The sequence below is a fragment of the Episyrphus balteatus genome, chromosome 3 (assembly GCF_945859705.1).
Source record: "Episyrphus balteatus chromosome 3, idEpiBalt1.1, whole genome shotgun sequence".
Lineage (NCBI taxonomy): Eukaryota > Metazoa > Arthropoda > Insecta > Diptera > Syrphidae > Episyrphus > Episyrphus balteatus.
In genome coordinates, this window is record NC_079136.1 from 71138495 (window position 1) to 71158944 (window position 20450).

The 20450-nt window shown below is 31.8% G+C and overlaps 1 protein-coding gene across 8 annotated transcripts in view; it reads right to left on the reverse strand.

Annotated features, from left to right (window-relative positions):
- Positions 1 to 20450, reverse strand: part of LOC129917223 (microtubule-associated protein tau) — a 36730-nt gene that overhangs the window by 9901 nt on the left and 6379 nt on the right. For all 8 annotated transcript variants that reach the window (XR_008772618.1, XR_008772615.1, XR_008772616.1 and 5 more), the window contains exons 2-6: positions 10337 to 11349; positions 10157 to 10200; positions 4071 to 4245; positions 1700 to 1902; positions 947 to 1132 (exon numbers count right to left, since the gene is read on the reverse strand). Coding sequence is in view for 4 of the 8 variants with exons in the window: in XM_055997624.1 (XP_055853599.1) it covers positions 947 to 1132; positions 1700 to 1902; positions 4071 to 4245; positions 10157 to 10200; positions 10337 to 11327 (1599 nt within the window). In the remaining 4 variants the exon portion in view is untranslated. The remainder of the gene's footprint in view (positions 1 to 946; positions 1133 to 1699; positions 1903 to 4070; positions 4246 to 10156; positions 10201 to 10336; positions 11350 to 20450) is intronic.

Consider the following 20450-nt stretch of genomic DNA (forward strand, 5'->3'; position numbering starts at 1 on the left):
GTTAAAAAGCGCGTGCTTTTTAACATTTTCCAAACCCTTTTTTAATTTTCTGCAGAATTTTGAAAAGCAGAATTATGAAAAGCAGAATTTTGAAAAACAGAATTTTGAAAAACAGAATTTTGAAAAGCTGAATTTTGAAAGCAGAATTTTGTAAAGCAGAATTTTGAAAGCAGAATTTTGACAAAAGAATTTTGACCCCGGCAGAATTTTGACCCCAACCCTTTATAAATACATACGGCCCAACATCTTCAACATTAAAACGTTAATTCTGATACCATATATGTATTAGAATATTCTAAAATATACTAGAATATTCAACTACGAACTGAAAACAAGATATTTTATGATGGACCCTCTAACGCAGTTGATGTTTTCAAAGCTTTGAGCAAAAAAACTCTCCGCTGTGCATTACACAAAAGCTTACAAATAGACCATACAAAAAGAAGTGGTCGCAACTCGAGACTACATCGACATGCGAACTACAATTGACATTTTCAGCCGCTCCCATCGAGTTGTATTAGAGGCTTTCACAGCAGTTGAAGAACTAGTGAAAATTGTTTTAAAAACAAATGTGATTTCTTTCACTACATAATTTCATTTTGACTTATTCAGTTTCCAATATCTCTGAGTTATTTTTGTTTAAAAATAACGACCAATGAATAAATTAAAGGAAAAAACAAACAGGATCATTTTAAGGATCTTTTCTAAAATAATTCCATGCTCATTCAAAATGCAAAACATGCCGTAATAAAAAACATAAACATTCAGTTATATAATTTAGTTTTCTTATAAATAAAATAAATAAAATTTATAAATTCATTTTCCCTCAAACTTCAAATATATTTTTTTGATCCCAACCTCTTTCTGCCAATTCGGTAAGTATATATTTTGACTAAGATTAAGATTTTTGGACTTCCGATGAAACATGAAGTGTTGAAATTCTTACCTTAATATCACCACCCCCAGGAGCATATTTAACATTATCCTTAGAGCCAACTTTTGGCTTAGCCTTATCCTTAAAGTCCGCTTTAATTGTATCAATTTTTTTATCACCACCGCCAGGCTTATGATTGGCGTTCTCTAGAGATCCGATTTTAGATTTAGCATTCCATTGTAATTTCGTTGAAACTATCTACAATAATTTATTTAACATCGAAATTAAATAATAATTAAATGTGATTGGGTGAATTAAAAAAAAAAAAATAAAAAACTTATTTGTATTCGCGAGTATAAATTAAATTAATATTTTTTTGTTGATGGCATTGAATCTAGAGAGATTTGGATTTAATAAATAATTTTTTTTATAGGTCAATTGCGTGAAATTCTAACCGACGAAAAAAACAAAGATACTCAACTACATTTACTTTATTCTACTGAATGTATATAAATATAAGTACAATAAGTACCTACAGCAAATATGATATGAATTTTATATTATTTTTTTTTTCACTGTCATAAATGAACCATGAAATTACTTTCAATTTTTATGGCGGTGCACATGATGAGTGCATTGCAAAGATATTCTAGATTTATTTGTCAATTTAGTTTTATTGATTTTGTAATTTAAATTTTAAAATAGTTGAAACAAATATATTTTGTTAAATTTACCTACTTTGCCAAAAAATTAAAAACTGCGTGTTAAATGTGAAAATAAAAATACATGTTTGTTTTTCAAGACCCCAGGGTCCTCATATCTTACCTTTTTATCTCCACCCTTTGGAGTATATTTGTCATTTTTCGCTTCGATTCTTGGTGCTGCTTTAATTTCAATTTTCTTGCTTTCGATTTTAATTTTACCTCCGCCAGGCTTATAGGTGGCATTGTCAAGTGAGCCAATTTTTGAACGTACTGCCTTCAAATTGGGTGAAGGAGCATTACCAACTTGAATCTTATTCATTGGAACTGTGGAAGCAAAGTAAAATATTGTATCAAAAAAATATTGCATTTTCAAACGATTAGTAGTACAGTAAAATTAGAAGAAAATTAGGGGTAAAATAGCAAGTATTATTGACAGAACTTTCTTTGCCTTTGATTGTTATAATAAAAATACAAATGGGCGTTTCCCCCTAACCCCGCTTATTCCCCATTTCCCCACTCACATTGTTTATTCGAATCGATCTATTAAAATTCCAAAAAATGATAGAAAAATAGTGTGAAAGTAAACATTTTATGTCAAAGGTTTAATGCTCGATAGTTATGTACTGATTGAGAAGATAGAGGGGGAAAAAAGTTCCCGCAAATTGAGGTTTTCCAACTTTTAACATTAAAGATGAAATGAAAGCTTTAAACTTTAAATGCAATTTTGTAAGGATTTATGTAAATATGTAACAATGAATAAGCCACTTCCCTCTATAACCCTTTGAACCTTTTTAGAAATTTCAATTTCTGTTGGTTGGAGAGTAGAGTGAGCAGCAAATATTCACCTTGAAATTTGAAGCATTTCATGTCTGAACTCCAACCCCTGAAAAGATACAGGTCAACAAAGTCGAAACTGTACTGACTTCTGAAACTTTTTTTGCCCTCTAAAAAGTCAGTCTTAAGACTGACGTCATGGATTTTTTTTTACTTCGGATTCGAATTTATGATGATTGCTATGATTTATAACCAAATAGGCGCCACAGGAACCACTGTGAGTTGGTTCAATCATGATACCTGAGTTACCGTCATTTTAAGTGGGGATATTAATGCTATAGAAATTGCAACAAATAACACTCCTTGGCTGTATTATATTTATAAAAGGATATCTGATCCTTAACCAGGTACCAGATACTCATACCTAAGTTATTTCGAGAGGTTCAGGTTGTTCTCATCCAGGAAGTTGTTAAGCGAGGGTTTAAAAGTATTTTTGTACTTAAAAGTTCAGAAGAAAATTCTCGACACCTACAAGCTTTTAACAATGTTCTAACTAACTTCATTCTAGAAGCACTATAGTTTATTTGACGTAGAAAGCTACACATGAAATATGATAGAAGTACACCTCAGGGTGGTTTCCTGTTTGCTCTACTTTTGCTATTAGCAACGAAAAAAAACTTTGGTGAACTTGAAGAGATTTTTACGATTGGTAATCCAAGGGCCAAATTCTGTAGCAACTTTGACTCTCTTATTAACAGGAACTTATTAACAGGAATTAGCTTAAGACCCCTTACAAAATTCAGACAAGCACATTAGAAATGTTCAGATACTTATAACAGGAGTAGTGAGGGTTTGAATTGAAATGTCAACAATTGGGTTCTAGAATATAAGTTTATAGATAACTTAAGATTCTCTTTTATTTGCTTGAAACTTTTTTAATTCTGCAGAACTATATTTAAAATTTAGAACTCTAGTTTATTTATCGAAAAATTCAATTTTCACAACTGAACTAGTTAGGTACTAAACTAAGAAGCACACCTGCAGCAAAAATGTTTAGAAAAAAATATTCCTCTAATCAAAAATGATTCTTTGGCCGTTTACAGCGGTGACTCGTTAGAAAAAAAAAAAACAAATTTTCAAAAAATTAATTTACCTAGAACCTTCTTTTTCTAATTACTTTATATCATATGTAAAACTTTTTGCACTTGAAGGCCTAGCTTTCTTCGAAAAGTATATTTCTACGAGTATGTTTCAAAGCTCCTTTTACAGAGGTTAAACACACATCCACATGAACCCTTCTTCACTTGTGAAGTGTATGGTCTCATCAAAAATTAAAAATCAAGATTTTTTACTGATGACATGGATTTTTTTTTCTAATATGATTTCCGTTCAAAATGTCTAGAAAAGGATTCATGAGTTGAGTAGGTACTTTGAAAACTCCAGAGGGACACTTATAAGGCGTAACCATATGTACAAAGGTCAAGATTATTAGACTATCATTGTTCCTTTGCTGAATAATATTATATTGGGTTGAACATATTTCACTTATTCCGACTTTACTCTTGCTATATACGACGTAACATGACTAAAATAATTACACTAATAGCTTTTGAGATTCTAGACCATTTCATAATAGATAAAAGGACTAAATTAATTAATTTCGTATTCGCTTTTTCTTAATAAAAAATAAAAAATAAAAATAAATATGAAATAGGTACCTTTTATTTTTCCTGTATCTGGTTCTGGTGTCTTGAGAGCTAGCCTTGATCTAGAAGCGCTACGTGATTTGGTGGACTTATTTGATGGTGTTGCACTTGGGGGTCTTGAAATGCCTGAGGTAGGCTTAGTTGGTGTCTTGGCGGGAGAGCTTGGTGAAGTTGGTCCGTTTCGATCCTGTAAATTTTAAAGAAGAATTTTTATTTAAATATCTCCTTGACAAGATTAATTAGCTATATTTAAAATTTTGTAATGCACATATTATTCTAAATACCTACATAAATATTGAAAAACCATTTGATTAAAAATCAAAAACTGTAGAATAATAATTATAATTTTTTTGAAAAATATATTTAATTTAGTTTATTTCGGATGAATTTTGAAGAAGAGTATCTTTTTGGTCGCCTGTGGCAAAACTGATTGTTTGTTCAATCGAATGCGACTTATTAGGCTCCATCAACCGTGGCATAGTTATATTCCAAAGCGATGATAGGTAGGTATATGGGGGATGAGTTGAGGTGGGTTCAAGTTGACTGTATGTATTGTATTTCAAGTAAAAATATATATATATATATATTATCCAAAGAGCCCCATTTCAGATATATTCATACAAGGTGAAGCAAAGAAAAAAGAGTTCCAGATACAAAAAAAAATACAAAATGAAATACAGGAAAAAAATTGCCCCCGCAAGAAGTTGTGTCGATGTTTTTGCTTTTTGTGTGACTTGACTCGATTTCTCCTCCTACTTTTGTTGCCTTAGAAAGTTTTGTATAGTTTTTGCGCAAAAACAAAATGTTTTTAATGTGTTTGTCGTCGTCAATTGATGTGTACCTCTGATGTTCGCATTTGTATTTGGTTATTTCTATTTGAACACGATAATAATAATAATAATAATTGTTGGTTTTTGTTTCAGTTGGAGATATTCGTATCATCATCGAAGCGAAAATAGATTAGATACAATTAAATAGTTTATGGGTGAGACAAAAATAAAGTTAGGTGTGCGATTGTGTGTAAGTATTAAAATGATGTCCTTGCATTCTTTTTGAAATACCTATTCAGCATATTTTGTGCTTGTTGTTTTTTAAGGTCTTTCTTCAGAACAGGGATCTTAAATAAAAATTGATATTAGGGTTGTTGAGAAGCATATTCGGCAGATGAAAACATTTTGAAACTTCTTTTCTAAATGTTAAGAACTCCTTCCCTGTCAAAAGGATTAAGGACTAAAATGTCAAATTTAAAACTTTATTCAAAGAAAAATTGAATTCATTTCAAGAAATAGTTGTAATTGTAAGTGCACCTACAAGGATCACTTGAGAAAACATAGAGTTTAACATAAACAAGCTTTATGAATTACTACGTTCATAATTCTTTGTAAGACATACAGAAAATGAGGATCTCCGTTTCAAAAAGTTATGCAATAACGAACACGCCCATCTAACTTTCCAATCAGCTGATGTTTATTGCTTTCATGTGTGGTTTTCAGAGAAATAAATGAAAATGTATTGTAGTTTTTAAGATATCCTTATAAAAAATTCATTGGAACTGTGCGTGTTTTCTATTTTAGATTTGTGAAATTCTAATCTTATAAACCATGTTTATGACCCAATGTATTTGTATTGGGGCACAGAGGACACCTTTAATTAAATCTTGGTTTATATGGTACAAAATTTTATAAAGTTAATGCCAGAGTCCTATGCAACTTCCAAAGAAATTTTGTATGTCCTATGTGCTCCCACGATCGAGTGCAGAAAACCAAAGTACTTTTTATCCTTTTTTAATTTTTTTAAAAGAAAATATATTTCCTACTATTCTTTTTCAAACAAAAAAATAAGTAAATTGGCAAAAGTTAATTGGTCGTATGCGTCCCGTCTTTCCCTACCACCCTGTCTACCACTGGTTCAAGGTACATTAATGTTAAAATGGCTAGAGTCATGCTTGAACCAAACTTGATCCACAGCTTATCCGCCGAAACCGGAGATTTAAATTCCTGAACCTTGTTTTTTTTTTCAAGTTGAGAAAAACTGACTAAACGAATTTCACTTAATTTAATTTCACTCAAATTTTTGAATTTAAAATATGATACCAAAATACTCAATTAGTTTAATATTTAAGCTAAGCCTTCAATCTTAGTTTTTGGACCTAATTATAGATTTGGTATGTAATATCCAAAATGCACCAAAGTGCAATAAATCGACGTAAGTATAACTTTAGATTAGACATATGTTAGTATTACCGCTAGGTATATTTTGCGGACGTAGGACTAACTTTTTAACTTTAAGGTCAATGATTTGCATGCAATTTTCTTGTGTAGTTAAAAACATAACAAAATAATAACGTATACGCCCGAGTGTATGTTTTTTTCAAAATCTACTTAATACATACTTATTTGTTTTCCCACGACATAAACGTTCTAAGATTTTTGATTGTGATTAATTGGTTTGTTATACATGTGTGTTAAAATGTATATCATTTCAGTTCTCGAACTCGAGCCAGAAGTAAGTCATAGGTGGAATAATAAAAATACTCTAAGTTTATATCGAGCTGCTTTTAGTTAAAATGTTTAAATATAGGTATTACAGTATTTTTATTTATAAATAATTTAAACATTTAAGCAACGTTGCTTTTCGGCGTTTAGAGCTTGCTTAGAGCCGATTTTAACAATATTTCAATCATACCTATAGGAATTATTACAAAGATCGTAAGCTCAGTAGGTATCATTGTATAAATTTATGTTTGAAGCTTAAATTAAATTTAAGACTTTTTGTTCGCACAAAGTTAACAAAATTAAGTGGTAAATAAACATAAACTAATTCTGGATTTGTTTTTCACATTTCATTTAAGTACGCAACGAATGCAAAATCATATTCAACGACCGACCTGCCTCGTCATTAGATACCAAGGCTATGGGATTCTGAGCCATTACAGGCAGTTTTTTTTTTCAAGAAAACCTGTGTACTTTGATTTTATTTGTTAATTTATAGTAGAAAAAACCATTTTGAGAAATCTCATAACTATAGTTCCAAATCTGAAGAACATTTTTGATAGCAAAATTAATAAAATTACCTACTTAAGGCCATTTGCTGAATCGAAACTTAAATAATTTATGTTGAACATAAACTCTTATTATACCTACTTTTTCCTCTACGTAAACTGTCACATTAGGATTTATGTAGAGCTTAAATGCTTAAGTTTCGATTCAGCAAACGGGTCTTACATACTTAACAAAAACATTTTATTAAATAGTGGGTTATAGCTAGGAAAATAGAAAAACAACTTTTACTTTTGGTTTGGAGGAAATATTTTAGGTTTCAGACTTGATGTAACTACCTATTACCTAAACATGACATAACGATAGAGAATGGGTGGTTCTGGGGCATCCCTCTTACCTTGTGTCTGGTAAATGTTAAGGAGATACAGTTATTTTTCTCTTTCGCATTCGTAGAACTTAGACACCTAAGCACGCCACCGCGCAGCTACAATAATCACCTTATCAAATTTAGAACAAAAAGGATTTAAAGATCATTGTGCCTATAGATGATCTCACACACGAACCGACAGACGTATACCATCATGTGAAAGATGACTATTAGTACTTAGGAAGACCACAGGTTTTCCCGTCCACCGCCGTGCATCTCATAGAGCTAATTGAGAATATTAGTCTCTAAATAACCAGGGGTTGTATTTTTTGGACCTACAAATTATAAAAAAAAGCAAAATAAAACACCCGAAAAGGCAAAAAAAAGGCAACAAACAGTAAAGTGTAAAAACTAATTAATGGTAGCTTTGAACACCATACATTTTTTTTTTATTTTCAGGCAACAAGAGTGTATGAGATTGTCCCTTAACAGCCTTACATCTGCAGAGATGAGTGCAGCCCAATTGAAGCACTCAACATCATCCTCTTCAATATTTGAAGGGAGCTCTTGGTTTACGTGCCCTCTAATAACGATATTTATTCGCTCTATTCTCTGAAGCCTGATTTCACAGCAGCCCAAATAAAATATTTTCGCAAAATAGGTCAGTTCAAATCTCAAATTAATTTTTTTCCTATACGATTAGACATTCTCTTTCAAAACCTGATACACGCCAGTTGCCGGCTTCGCAATAGAACATAAGACAATCAATGATAGTAATATAGATCTACTCACTCCAATCTGTGTTCTGGAGCTAAATTTTCAGCCATATTGTGAGTTTTTGACGTAGAAAAGATTCCACGCGGAAAAATTGTATTTTCCGTATTGTGAGTTCCGAGCGAAGAGTGGTTCACGTTCGGAAAACTCCAGATATTTTGAACTTTGCTGCAGGTATGCGAGAAAATTGACAGCTTTTTCAAATGTTGGTGACATTAAGAAACTATAGTTTAGCGGAAAATCTTAATTCTCTTCGGGTAAAACTCGCAATAGAATTTAAAATTTCTGGGCGAGCAAATTTTCTGATTGAACCTTTTAAACGCTGTGCAAGTGCATATGAATATTATATATATAGAAAGTTAGCTTTTTGTTAGTATAATTGAGTATTTTGTATGTATGTAGGTACTACCAACTTTAAAAAGACTGAAAAGGGAAAATAAGGCAATAACCAAAGAAAAGGCAAAATAAAATATATATATTTGGCGAGAGCGGAACGTGAAACGTGTTTGTTTTTAGTCCATACTGTCGTAAGATTTCGCAAAAAAAGGAAAAATCCTGTCCCTGGTGTAACAGCATCTTCTCAAATTCAGAAGTTTTCCTGGTCAAAGGTTATCATTATCAGTAAGGTAGCCTGTTTTAAGGTTAAAAGCGATGGAGCGAGTTCTTTCATAAAGTCTTGTTTTTTTTTTGTCTGTGTTGTACGATTAGTTAAGGATTTGTTTCGATATAAAATAAAAATTAAAGTCATTAACATTTAGATACATGACGTTCTTTGGCTAGAACGACCCAAAGTATATGCAAAATATGCATAATTCAGGTAAAAGAATGAAAATACTCTCTGCGCCCCTTTTTACTTATTGACATTCATGGGGAATTAACCTTCAAATTGAAGATAGGTAATAACGTCTACTTTAAAGAGAAAGAGAAATTCCGATTGAAAAATTTTAAGTTTAATCATGCAGCCTGTTTTAAGGTGAAATGCCAAGCATACAAATATTAATAACGTTTGCAGCACACCTTTTTCTAATGCTTTTTCGTATTTTTATAATTTTTAAAATGTTTTGTATAAATAAAAAAGAACTATCAGCATATGATTTAAAAAACTTTTATGGCACGGAGGTTTTTTCATTTGATATCAACAAATGTCCTTAATTCGTTGACCGACATTCCAAAAAACAGGACTTAAGCAAAAAAAAACTTACATTCAACGTTTCTAATTTTTAAAAGGTTTGCTTTACCAAACCACCAAGCTTTGACCCGGAAAACCTATAAATTTTGAAATTTGACGATATTTGACTCTAATTCGAAAACAATATCGTCGTTTAGCTCTATGAAATGCCAATGTACTTTACCACGCTAATCGTGCCAGAATGCTGACGGGAAAAGACCTGTGGTTTTCTAACAACTTAAAGTAATCTTTCACTACCAATTTAAAATGTTCTTAAGGTCGCAAAGTAAGAAAGTTAAGCATTTCTGAAGTGGCCCCCGGTCTATAAGTGATATACCAGAAGTTTATTATGTATATTCACCAAAAGCTGGGCAGCTGATTTCTTTTACCATTTATAGCGATCACAGAAATGAAAGCAAAAATCATATAACTAGTCATATACTAGTTATATGATCTTTTGATGAAAGTCTGTATCGGCCGATTCTGAGGAAAAGTGCAAGAGAAGTGCCGTGGTTCCAAATGATAATGGTACCAAAATAATAGCTACCTTTACAACAAGACCCCGGAACTTTGAAGGTTAAGAAGTGGTTTCATTTGAAATTTGAAGAAGAGTTATCTTAGGAACCCTTCGCGTTACGAAGATGAGCCCATACATTGTTAGCTTAAACATTAACAAATATCATGAAATCTGGCTGAAACCATTTTTCCTTTTAAGATCCTGAGTCATTTGTGTGCTGATTTTTTTAAGCATTAGCTATTAAAACTTTATAATTTTACAAACTAGACTTACCTTTTCCTGCGTAGATTCATCGACTCCACTATCATTATCTCCTTCTGCAAAAAAATAGAAATACGTTAAATAAATTCTTTAAACAAAACTAAAAAATATAAATTTATAATCAAAATAAGGCTTCTTTATAAATTAAAGCAGATTAAATCCAATGCAAAACTTTTGTCTATGAATACTAACTTATATCCTTATTGAAAGTTGCCTCTTTCGGAGAACCATCAGGTTTTCTTGAATTTTCAATCTTATTTGGATTTTCAGGCTTATTTGTTTTTTCGCTAACATCTCCACTTATTTTCTGGAAATTTGTCAATTTAGTTGAATGTGAACCAGATTCGGAAGATCCGAGCGTTGTTTCATTCGCTTTTGACTCTACTGGACGGTTTTCAGTTTCTTCTTCATCAATATCCTTTAAATGTTTCTTGCCATTTGAATCACCAAAGGATGCATTCTTCGCATTTGTATCTATACTTGGTACCAATTCTGGATTTGTTTTTACATCATCTAATACTTGATTAAGTTTCACAGGTGCTGGTGCTCCAGCTGATGGCATTTTTAACGGAGTGACTGCTTGTCCAAAAACAACATCACTGTCATCATCGTCATGACTGTTAGTTTTGCTCATTGGAGAGCTGGGTTGTGTACCGCCTTGTGGGGCAAACGGTCTTTGTTGGACTTGAGGAGGAAATTGTTGTGGCATTCCTTGATATTGTTGTTGCTGTTGGTATGGTGGACGGAACTGTGGCTGGTTACCAGGTCCTCCGGAACCCGGGCGAGGAAATGGTGGTCTACCACCTTGGTTCTGAGGTTGGTTGCCAAATGCAGCTGGTGGACGATTTTGCTGCCCACTAGGTGGCCCAGTCCAAGGGAAAGCACCCTGAGGTCTGGGTCCGGGACCACCTTGACCAGGTGGACTTGTTGTCCCACCACTGGAAGGTGGCCGAACTTGCTGTTGCATTCCAGGTCTTGGCGGTTGTCCCTGGTTAGGCAAAACATTTCCTTGACTATCAACTCTACGTAGTTGTGGTGGCGCCATTTGTCTCTGTTGTTGACTATTCATTCCTTGAGCTTGTGGCATTGGCTGTCTTGGCGATGGAGATCCTGGAGCAGGGGCACCCATTTGAGGTCTCATTTGTTGTGACGGTGCAAAAGGCGGCCTTGGTGCAGAAGACATCGTTCGAATCTATTTAAAGATACTATAACCGAGAGACATTTTAGTTTCAGAAATATACTTCTTTTTCAGTCTAATGTCACAACCCTAGTCGATATAAATGAATTAAGTTTGTCAAACTAAGAAAAAATAAATGTTTCAAAGGAGGTATGTACGTTTCACCCTACCAAGGAATAAAAGTTATTGGCTGTTGAGCTGTGGGCTTTATTAAAATCCAATGATATTAAATACCACTCCGATACCAAAAACTGTGTCGGGAGGGCGAATAATATTTGTCATGGAATACCTCGTTTACATTTTTTGTAATACGACCTAGATTTGTGAAATCACTTATTGATTATACAAGCCATGTTGTTATAATGCAAACGGATTGAGGATTATTATTAAAAAAAAAAAATAAGTAATAATTGCATATTTTTGATGTCCCAACATAAATTTCTTCAGCTGCTTTTAGACAGCTGAAGGTTATCAATTGATTGTATCGAAATATGATTTTATTTTAATTTTGTCAAAAACGAACATTCTATCATCAGAGCAATAGTAATGATATAAAACTAGTTACATGCCTTCAACTGTAGATTTCAGGAGATATGTAATGTTGTAATGCAATTAATTAGTGGACTGTTTACTTTTGAAAGCATAATGAATAATTTAATTTAATATGATAAGATCTGGTAAGTCGCAAAGCAAAACAATAAACATGTCACTTTGGGATAAAAGTAATGCAGAAATTCACTTAACTTAACCCTCTGTAGGCACACCTCTTTTTTGTGACGTGATAGGCACACGGGTGCGAATTTGGTTTATACTTTTTCATGTCGCTAGAACTTTTTTCGGTCACAATATCTTATAAAGAATCAAGTATGAAATTGATGTAGTATATTCCGAGGAATTCGAATATTGTATTCACAATTCCGAAAAAAAATATTTTCACCCTTGTAAAGAGACTTTTTTGTGACCACTTTTTTGAAAAATCGTAATTTTTTTATTTTTGTCCTGCCAAATTCGCACCCGTGTGCCGACAGAGGGTTAATACAGAATGCAGAATTTATTTGTTTATAGCATGTCTTGAATGTTTCAATAGCCATTTCGATCATTTAATTCTATAAAGACTCTCTAAGTTTCGGATATCTAGATAATGAGATACCAGGCGCCCTTTCAAAAGGTGGTGTTTTTATAAAAATGCGTTTAAATTTTTTAACACACGGAACATAGGTAAAGCTTCGTGAAGCCAGATATGGACCAAACTGGTTTAATTCGATTGTCCACCGTTTGTCCATGGTTTTCCACCCGAAATTTTCGTTTGTCCACCCTTCAAAAACATTGGTCTAACTCGAGTTATTGTCCACCCTCCGTTTAAGAAATATTGAAAAATCAAAATTTGTTCTGAAAAATTCAAAAGTCCCTAAAATCGCAAAAATTAATTTTTCCAAAAAAATTCAAAAGCATACTTTTCCATCCTTCATTAATAAAATATTCAAATAACAAATTTTTCAATGAACAATTCAAAATCTCCAAAAATATTTTTGTTTTTCAAAAATTCCAAACACTTCATATCCCATCAAATGATGACAACCAAAATGAAGTATAACCAAAATGTCAGTATGCAGTTTTATCCCTATGCGTTCTAATAACGAATTCTATAGTCTGGCAGCTTTAAATTAAGGCTTTATATTGTTTTCGGGGGTTGAAAAACGTGATTTTTCAAAGTAACAGGCTTATTCGAATTTTACACTATTTTACATTTTGAAACAGGAACTGGTCATTTTTATTAGCCCTGTTGACGATGCAATCAATAGAACTCAAGATATAAGATTTAACAGAAAAGTCTCCAAAACATAGCCGCTAAAGTCTATGTTTTGGAGACTTCTTTGTTAAATTTTATTTACGAGGTTAGCGTCCGTTGTTTAACCCCCCGAAAACCATAAAAAGCCTCAATTTCAATCTGTGGGCTCTCGTTCAATGAGTCTTCAAACTAAATCATCTATGGAAGTTTTGTGTTTAAATTTCAAAGTTCAAGATTTCGTTAAAAAATAGCGATTTGAAAAATCGATACATACATATATATACAATTGAGTAAAATTAGATAGTTTTGGATTTTGTTTCTAATTAATGGATTCTTATTTGAAACATAATTTTCTAGAATGTTTTCTTTTTTAAAGTTAAACATTGTTTTATGGTACCTGGGGTTATTGAAAAACAGAAAACAGCAGGTATGTAAAATTAGCCTCAAAGCCATCTGAGATAGACAGCGTTTGCTTCCTTTGAAAAAAAATATATATCAACCGAAAACACGAAAACTTCAGAAAACTAGTGTCGTTTTCGATTAGTTTCACTCAAAGATTCACTCATATTGAAATCCAATAAAACAGTCTGAATCGCTTCCACTCGATTCTGAAATTTTATATCTGTATTGGTAAATAATCAAATACCAATTTTTTGCTTGCTTTTCTACTAGGAAATTTGGTTTGACGTTTAACAATTATTTAAATATGTATTAGTGAATTTGTGTGAATTCTGTTTTGAAATCAAGAAGAGAATTTTTATTCTGAAAAGCGTTCTTTCTTCTGAATGATTCCGGACGCTTCCGGAAAACCAATCGAAAACGACATATCGACGGTTAAACTTCATAACCTCGTAAGTCGAAAAATTCAAAAAAAAATATTATTAATGCAAACAATTCAGAAAATTCAGAGCTATCTTTTGGTATATTCAGTTCAACAATGTTGTTTTGAACATTTTTCAGGAAATTCAAAAGCTCGTATTGATATATCCCATACAAAAACAAGAAACACAACATATTGTTTTTTGATTTCTGAAAAACTTGCAAAAAAGACTTACGAGGTTATGAAGTTTAACCGTCGATATGTAGGTTAGTAAATAAAAAGAACTATCTTGTGAGGATATCCATCTGAGACCGACGGTAAGTTTAAAAGTTTAAAACAAACAGGTACCTATTCATCGCAATTCGATAAAAAAAACAACATTTTATTGTTATCTATTAATAGTCCGGTCAATTTAGACATCCGAGCCCAGCGAGCTGACCTTTGACCCCAGGTAAATTTCTTTCCCCATACGGATCGATGAGGACTTTTTAGATTTAATTTATGATGGTGTTTCCAACAATCCCACCAAATTTCAGCTTGCTGGGAATTAATGTAACCTCACCCCCTTATTTTAGTCTAATTTGACCGGACTATAACAAACTAATACTTAATGTACAATACCTTAAGATTGGCAACATATCTTTCAAAAAACACAACACCTATTGACGTAACTTTTAAAAGAATTAACGACATTGAAATAGCGATTCCAAATGTGTCGATTCCGTGTCAGTCATTGTAAATTCCATTTCAAAGGATCGATAAATTTCTATTTCACATATCCGTTCGTCTGTCTTATTAAAAAACTTTAAATGACTTTTAAATAATGTTCAATTTAATTCTTAAACCTCAAAGACAACATACCATATCTTTACATATGCACGATTTTATACTAGAAAATTGCAAGTTAGAATGTTGACCTCAAAAATCAATTTCATTTGAAACCCAGAGCAATAAAAAAAAAATAAATAAAAATGTGTTGAAGGAACTTAGTCAGTGTGCTGCAATTGCAATGTTACTTTTAAAATGCTGAGTTATTATTAAATACTGCTATTTATAACTTTTGCTATTTATGACTTTAGATATGAAAATATCTAACAAAGGCTTGGAGGAGTGGGTAGAATATTGTCATCTCATATTATTAATACATTTGTATTGGTTAAAAATACTATAGATTTTTTCTTAGACAAGAAACATTATTCAATGGCTATAAATGTTCCTTTTATTTTTAATCTTTCAATCCTCATTTTTTAATGAAGTTACCTCACAAGTTTCAAAATCAAATGCTTTTCAAAATCCGAAACCTAAAACTGATACCTTCGAAAATGTGTCGACGGAAAACAATTAGTTTGGATGGGTAAAAGTAAACTTTTCTGGTCAAATATACATCCTATTTATTCCAGCACAAAGAGCTATTAACCTCGTAATGCAAGCTCAATGAGCTTGTCGGACAGACAACTCATTGCCATTTCACATGCAAATTATTGCCAAACTCGGTGTTGCTCGCTGAGCACTTTTTGTTTGTTGGCGCATTGTGTTCAAATTGATTTCTCTACACACATAGGTACTGCCATTCATTCAATTCTAAAGTTCTAAGGCAGATAGAACATAGAAGGAATTTAGTCCTTATAAGAAGCGCCGCGCCATTTAATGCATGTAAGTTGTTGCTTGGTGTTTGATTTACAGTTCCTGTTGGGTTAGTACCTAACTAGTATGTATGGTAGGTATATCGCTGCCGCCGCGGTTATGTATGTCTAATTAATTGCTAAGTGTTTTGTATTTGCACGTTTTTGCGGTAAAGACTTTAAAGGATGAAGGGTAATAGAAAATAATGGTATATAATGTAGGTATGCTCTTAATAGAATTGAAAAACTAGTACCTACATACATTTATGTGTGTTCTTGAATAAACTTTGAGGTTTAGAAAAAAAGTTAGGAAATGTTCCCTTTTAAAGTTACTTTTTGATACCTTTAACTTTAGCATGAAATTTAAGAAAAATTTGTTATAAGATTAAGATATCAAAGCTTACCAGCTTCGACTCACACTGGTAAAATACCTATTAAAGGTTAAAATTAAAGATTAAATGATGCTTTTAAAATATAAGAAAATTGACAACTTTTTTTGTACATACGCTTTTACGGACGAGAAAGATGACGACTGCAATGCAAAGAAAAATTCTACGATCTTCTCGCCAAAACCAATGAACAATTATGCCCGAAATATCTTAAATATCTATTGGAAATTAAAGATTTTGTTTAGTGTCGAGAAAAAAAATTTTTAAAAAATCCAAAATTAAAAAAAGAAAAATTTTCAAAAATTTTTTTTATTTTTTTTTTTTTTACATTTTACACTTCAAAGTGATGTCTTAAAATTTTGAATACAATTGACTTGTGCTTTGATTAAATATATGAACTTAAAAAATTTCAATTTTTGAAAAACGGCAACGCCATATTTCCGTTTTCCGAATTTTTTGTGAAAAACTAAAACGCAGTTTTGTTAGAATTAATAATAGTATAACGTGCACCAAATTTAATCAAAATCGTTAGAGCCGTTTTCGAGAAAATTGCAATACCTCGAAAACGGTATATGGGAGGTATGCGTTAAAAAAGATATATAATAAAGTTAATTTATTCCTTCATCAGATTTAAACAACTTCTTTTATTTAAACAAATAGGAGTTTTTATTTTATTCTTTAATATTACACAAAGTGAACATGTAGAGCAATAAGAGTCGACTACTTAAAAGACTAACTTAAACAATAAGAACACTTAGGATTTACGATCTAAATAATACGATCTATCGATCATGATCTCTTTTAAGAGATCATATTGGATAGATAACAAATAATGCCTAATTTAATAAACACTCTTTTTGTTTGCGCTGCAAACAACAAGAGTGCCAAAACCAATTGCTTGCCTTGGAGAACCTTAGGTTTACTTTATTATATGACACCTCCCTGGGCAAGAATTTTTGGTCCCCAAAAATGATAAACAGTTATTATTTTGATATTTTAACATTACTTAAAAAAAAGAAAGAACAAAATAAACGAGAATTTTTTCAAAGCATTATTTGCAACATAAATACAGAATATTTTTAACATATTTACATTTATACATAATTTTTTTCAAAATTTTAATTTATTATCATGTTACAGTATTTGTTTTTTATATTTTTTTTTATTTTGTAATTATTTTTTCTTTAGAAAAAAAAAACGTAAATAAATGTTTCATACTTTTTTTTTTTATGAAAATTTTGTTACCAGTTCTTTTAAACCTAAAAATATAATAGTTTTCTTAACTTAGTACCTAGAATTTAGAACTTTATACTTTATTTTTAAATTGAAAGAAAAATAATCTTTTTCTTAATGGAATTACAAAATGTATTTTTTTATTGTTCTTTTTCTTAAATCTTCACATTATTAATTAACTTTTTTTTTATTACATTTGTCGCTAATTGCGTTTTTTTTTTTTTCAGTACAACTTAATAATTTAAATGAAACTAATACAACCACTTCAAACATTCCTTCTTTTCAATGACTGAATATTAAATATTAAATACCTATGTATTTATATCAGAATTTTGCAAATTGTACTATTTTAAAAGTTGCAGTTGCAACTTACCCTTATTTTCTACCCATCTAATAGCATTCACTGTGTTACCAGCCTTAATATTATGAACCTGAACGCGACCTCTACGTCAAAGTGACATTTCTGTCATTTTGACAAACGAAGAGATAGAGAAAAAAAAGGAAACAATATGTCTACCAAACGTTTATTTTCGTGATTTGAATCGTGTGAAAAGTTCATTTGAAATTATTTTGTAAAGAGAAATTACAAAATAATAGAAAAAATAACATGTGTTTATTAATAAAATACCAGAAAATTGATTGCAGAACTATTGGATACAAATGGAAACAAGAAAAACAGAAGAAATTACATAAATTGTGCTCGTTCAATGGATTTGCAGTGTTTGAATTCGGTAAAATAATTGTTTTTAGATTCTAGTTTTTGTGTTGATGCTTATATAAGCGTTTCAATTGTTTCTTATGGTATTTTATATTTCGTTTAGTGGTCTTATCAATAGTGTAGTTTCCCTGAGTCGTGAATTGATTTAATTTTTTATATTTTGGTTTACTTTTCACCACTGTTCTGTTTTGGACAATGTTTGAACATCTGTTCGATTCAAGAATTGGATCTTTGTTGTTTTTATTGACCCTATCTTCTTTTTGGCTTTGGAATGTGTTCGCATAAGTTTCGATTTCTTGTTTTGAAAGATTTTTATTAATGAAATCTAACGGCCTTAACTTTGTCGTGGAGTGTAGTGTCGAGTTATAAACAGTTACAATCTTAAACAGTTTTTCATCTAAATCCGAGGAATCTTTCGAAGCATTCATAATACGAAGGTGTTCATTAAATGTACCATGAAGCCTTTCAATATCCGCATTTCCCGTTTTGAGAGATGCAGTCGTTCTATGGAAGATAATGTTGTTCTCTTTTAGGAATTGTTCCACTGCAGAGTGTAAAATACAGGAATCACCATCGGATACAATTTTGTTGGGTTTTCCGAGAAATTGGATCCTTTGTTTTATCGCACTCAGAATTGCGATCCAATTCCTATCTTCCAATCGATGAATGGTCGCATATTTAGAGAACTTATCGACTGTAGTCAAAAACATTTTTCCCCTTTCGGGAAACCAAATATCCATGTGCATGATATCGTTGAATTGTTTTGGTTTTTCTGTTATTGCTATTTGTTCCTGCAATGGATGTCTATCGTGTTTTGCAACTACACAAATTTCGCAATTATTTATAAATTTTTGTATTTCTACTTGCAGATTTGGGTAGAAATACAACTGTTTAAGTTCAAAAAAAACTTCGTTAATACCCCTATGATTTTTGGTTAAATGTTCGTTTTTAATAATTGTTAAAAGCTCGTTTTTATCAGTAATATTTTTTAATCTAATGTTTGATTTTTGAATTTTTAACTGTTTATTCATAGAAAAATACCTTACATACAGGTTTTGGAAATTAAGGTATAGCGGCAAATCTTCACAAAATATACACATAAGCCCTTTTTTTATTAAAAGCCCTTTCATGATTTCAAGTAGATTACTTTTACCTTTTTCAATTTGAATATGGTGTTGAATTTTCTTATGAACAATTTTGAAAAAGATTTTTTCTTTTGGACCATAAAAAAGATATATCTGGTTTTTGAACAAATTTACCGGTTTTTCTGTAATATAGATGTGCAGAGTTGCGTCTTCCATAGCACTATGTATGGTAGCAGCAGTAGACATAACTTCATCGTTATTTTTACTTGATGCTGAAATTTCGGGGGTGACTTCATCGTCACTGTAACCTTCGGCTACTTCATTATTGAAAAGGTCAAATAGGCTAATTTCATCATCAGCTTTTGACATGTCCCCGGTTTCATTTTTATCATTAGTGTATCTACTCAGCCCATCTGCGACAACGTTCTCTTTCCCTTTAAGGTACTCGACATCGAAGTCATACTGGTTAAGAGACCATTTCCATCTTTGGAGTTTCATGTTAGGCTCTTTAATGTTCTTCAACCACACAAGAGGTTTGTGATCTGTTCGAGAAATGAATCTTCTGCCATACAAGTACGTACGAAAATATTTAATTGACCAATAGACCGCCAAGAGCTCTTTCTCTATAGTAGAGTAATTACGCTCGTGTTGGTTAAGGGTTCGAGATGCATAACAAACAGGATGGTTATCCTGGCTAAGAACCGCTCCTAAGGCGTAGTTAGATGCATCAGAGGTCAAAATAAATTGCTTAGAAAAATCCGGATTTCTAAGGATGGGATCAGAAGTCAACAATGTCTTGAGAGTATTAAACGATTTTATGTACTGAGGGTCAGGTGTTTTTAGTTTTACCGAATCTTTTAAATACCTTATCATAGGGTATGCAACTTTGGCATAGTCTTTTATAAATTTACGGTAATAACCGGTTATGCCTAGAAATTGTCTTATTGCTTTTTTGGAAGATGGTAATTTCATTTCAGTTATCGCTTTTATTTTCTTCTCATTTGGTTTTATTCCGTTTTGAACAATTACATGCCCTAAATATTCAGCTGTGATATTTCCAAAATGACATTTGTTGATCTGAATTTTTAACCCGCTTTCCTTAAGTTTTTGAAAAATCTTTCGCAGGGATTGAAGATGTTCTTCAAAACTAGTAGAAAACACTAATATGTCATCCAAGTAGACGACGCAAATTTTGTTAATGTAGTCTCTGAGGACATAATTCATCAGCCTCTGGAATGTGGCTGGGGCGTTTTTAAGCCCAAATGGCATCCTTACAAATTCGTAATGCCCACTTTTGGTGGAAAACGCAGTTTTGGCTCTGTCTCGTGGATCTACCTCGATTTGGTGAAAACCTTTTACCAGATCAATCGTTGAGAAATACTGACACCTTCCCAATTTGTCGAATAAATCGTCAATATTGGGCATAGGAAATCTGTCATCTATCGTTTGTGAGTTCAACTTTCTGTAGTCGAT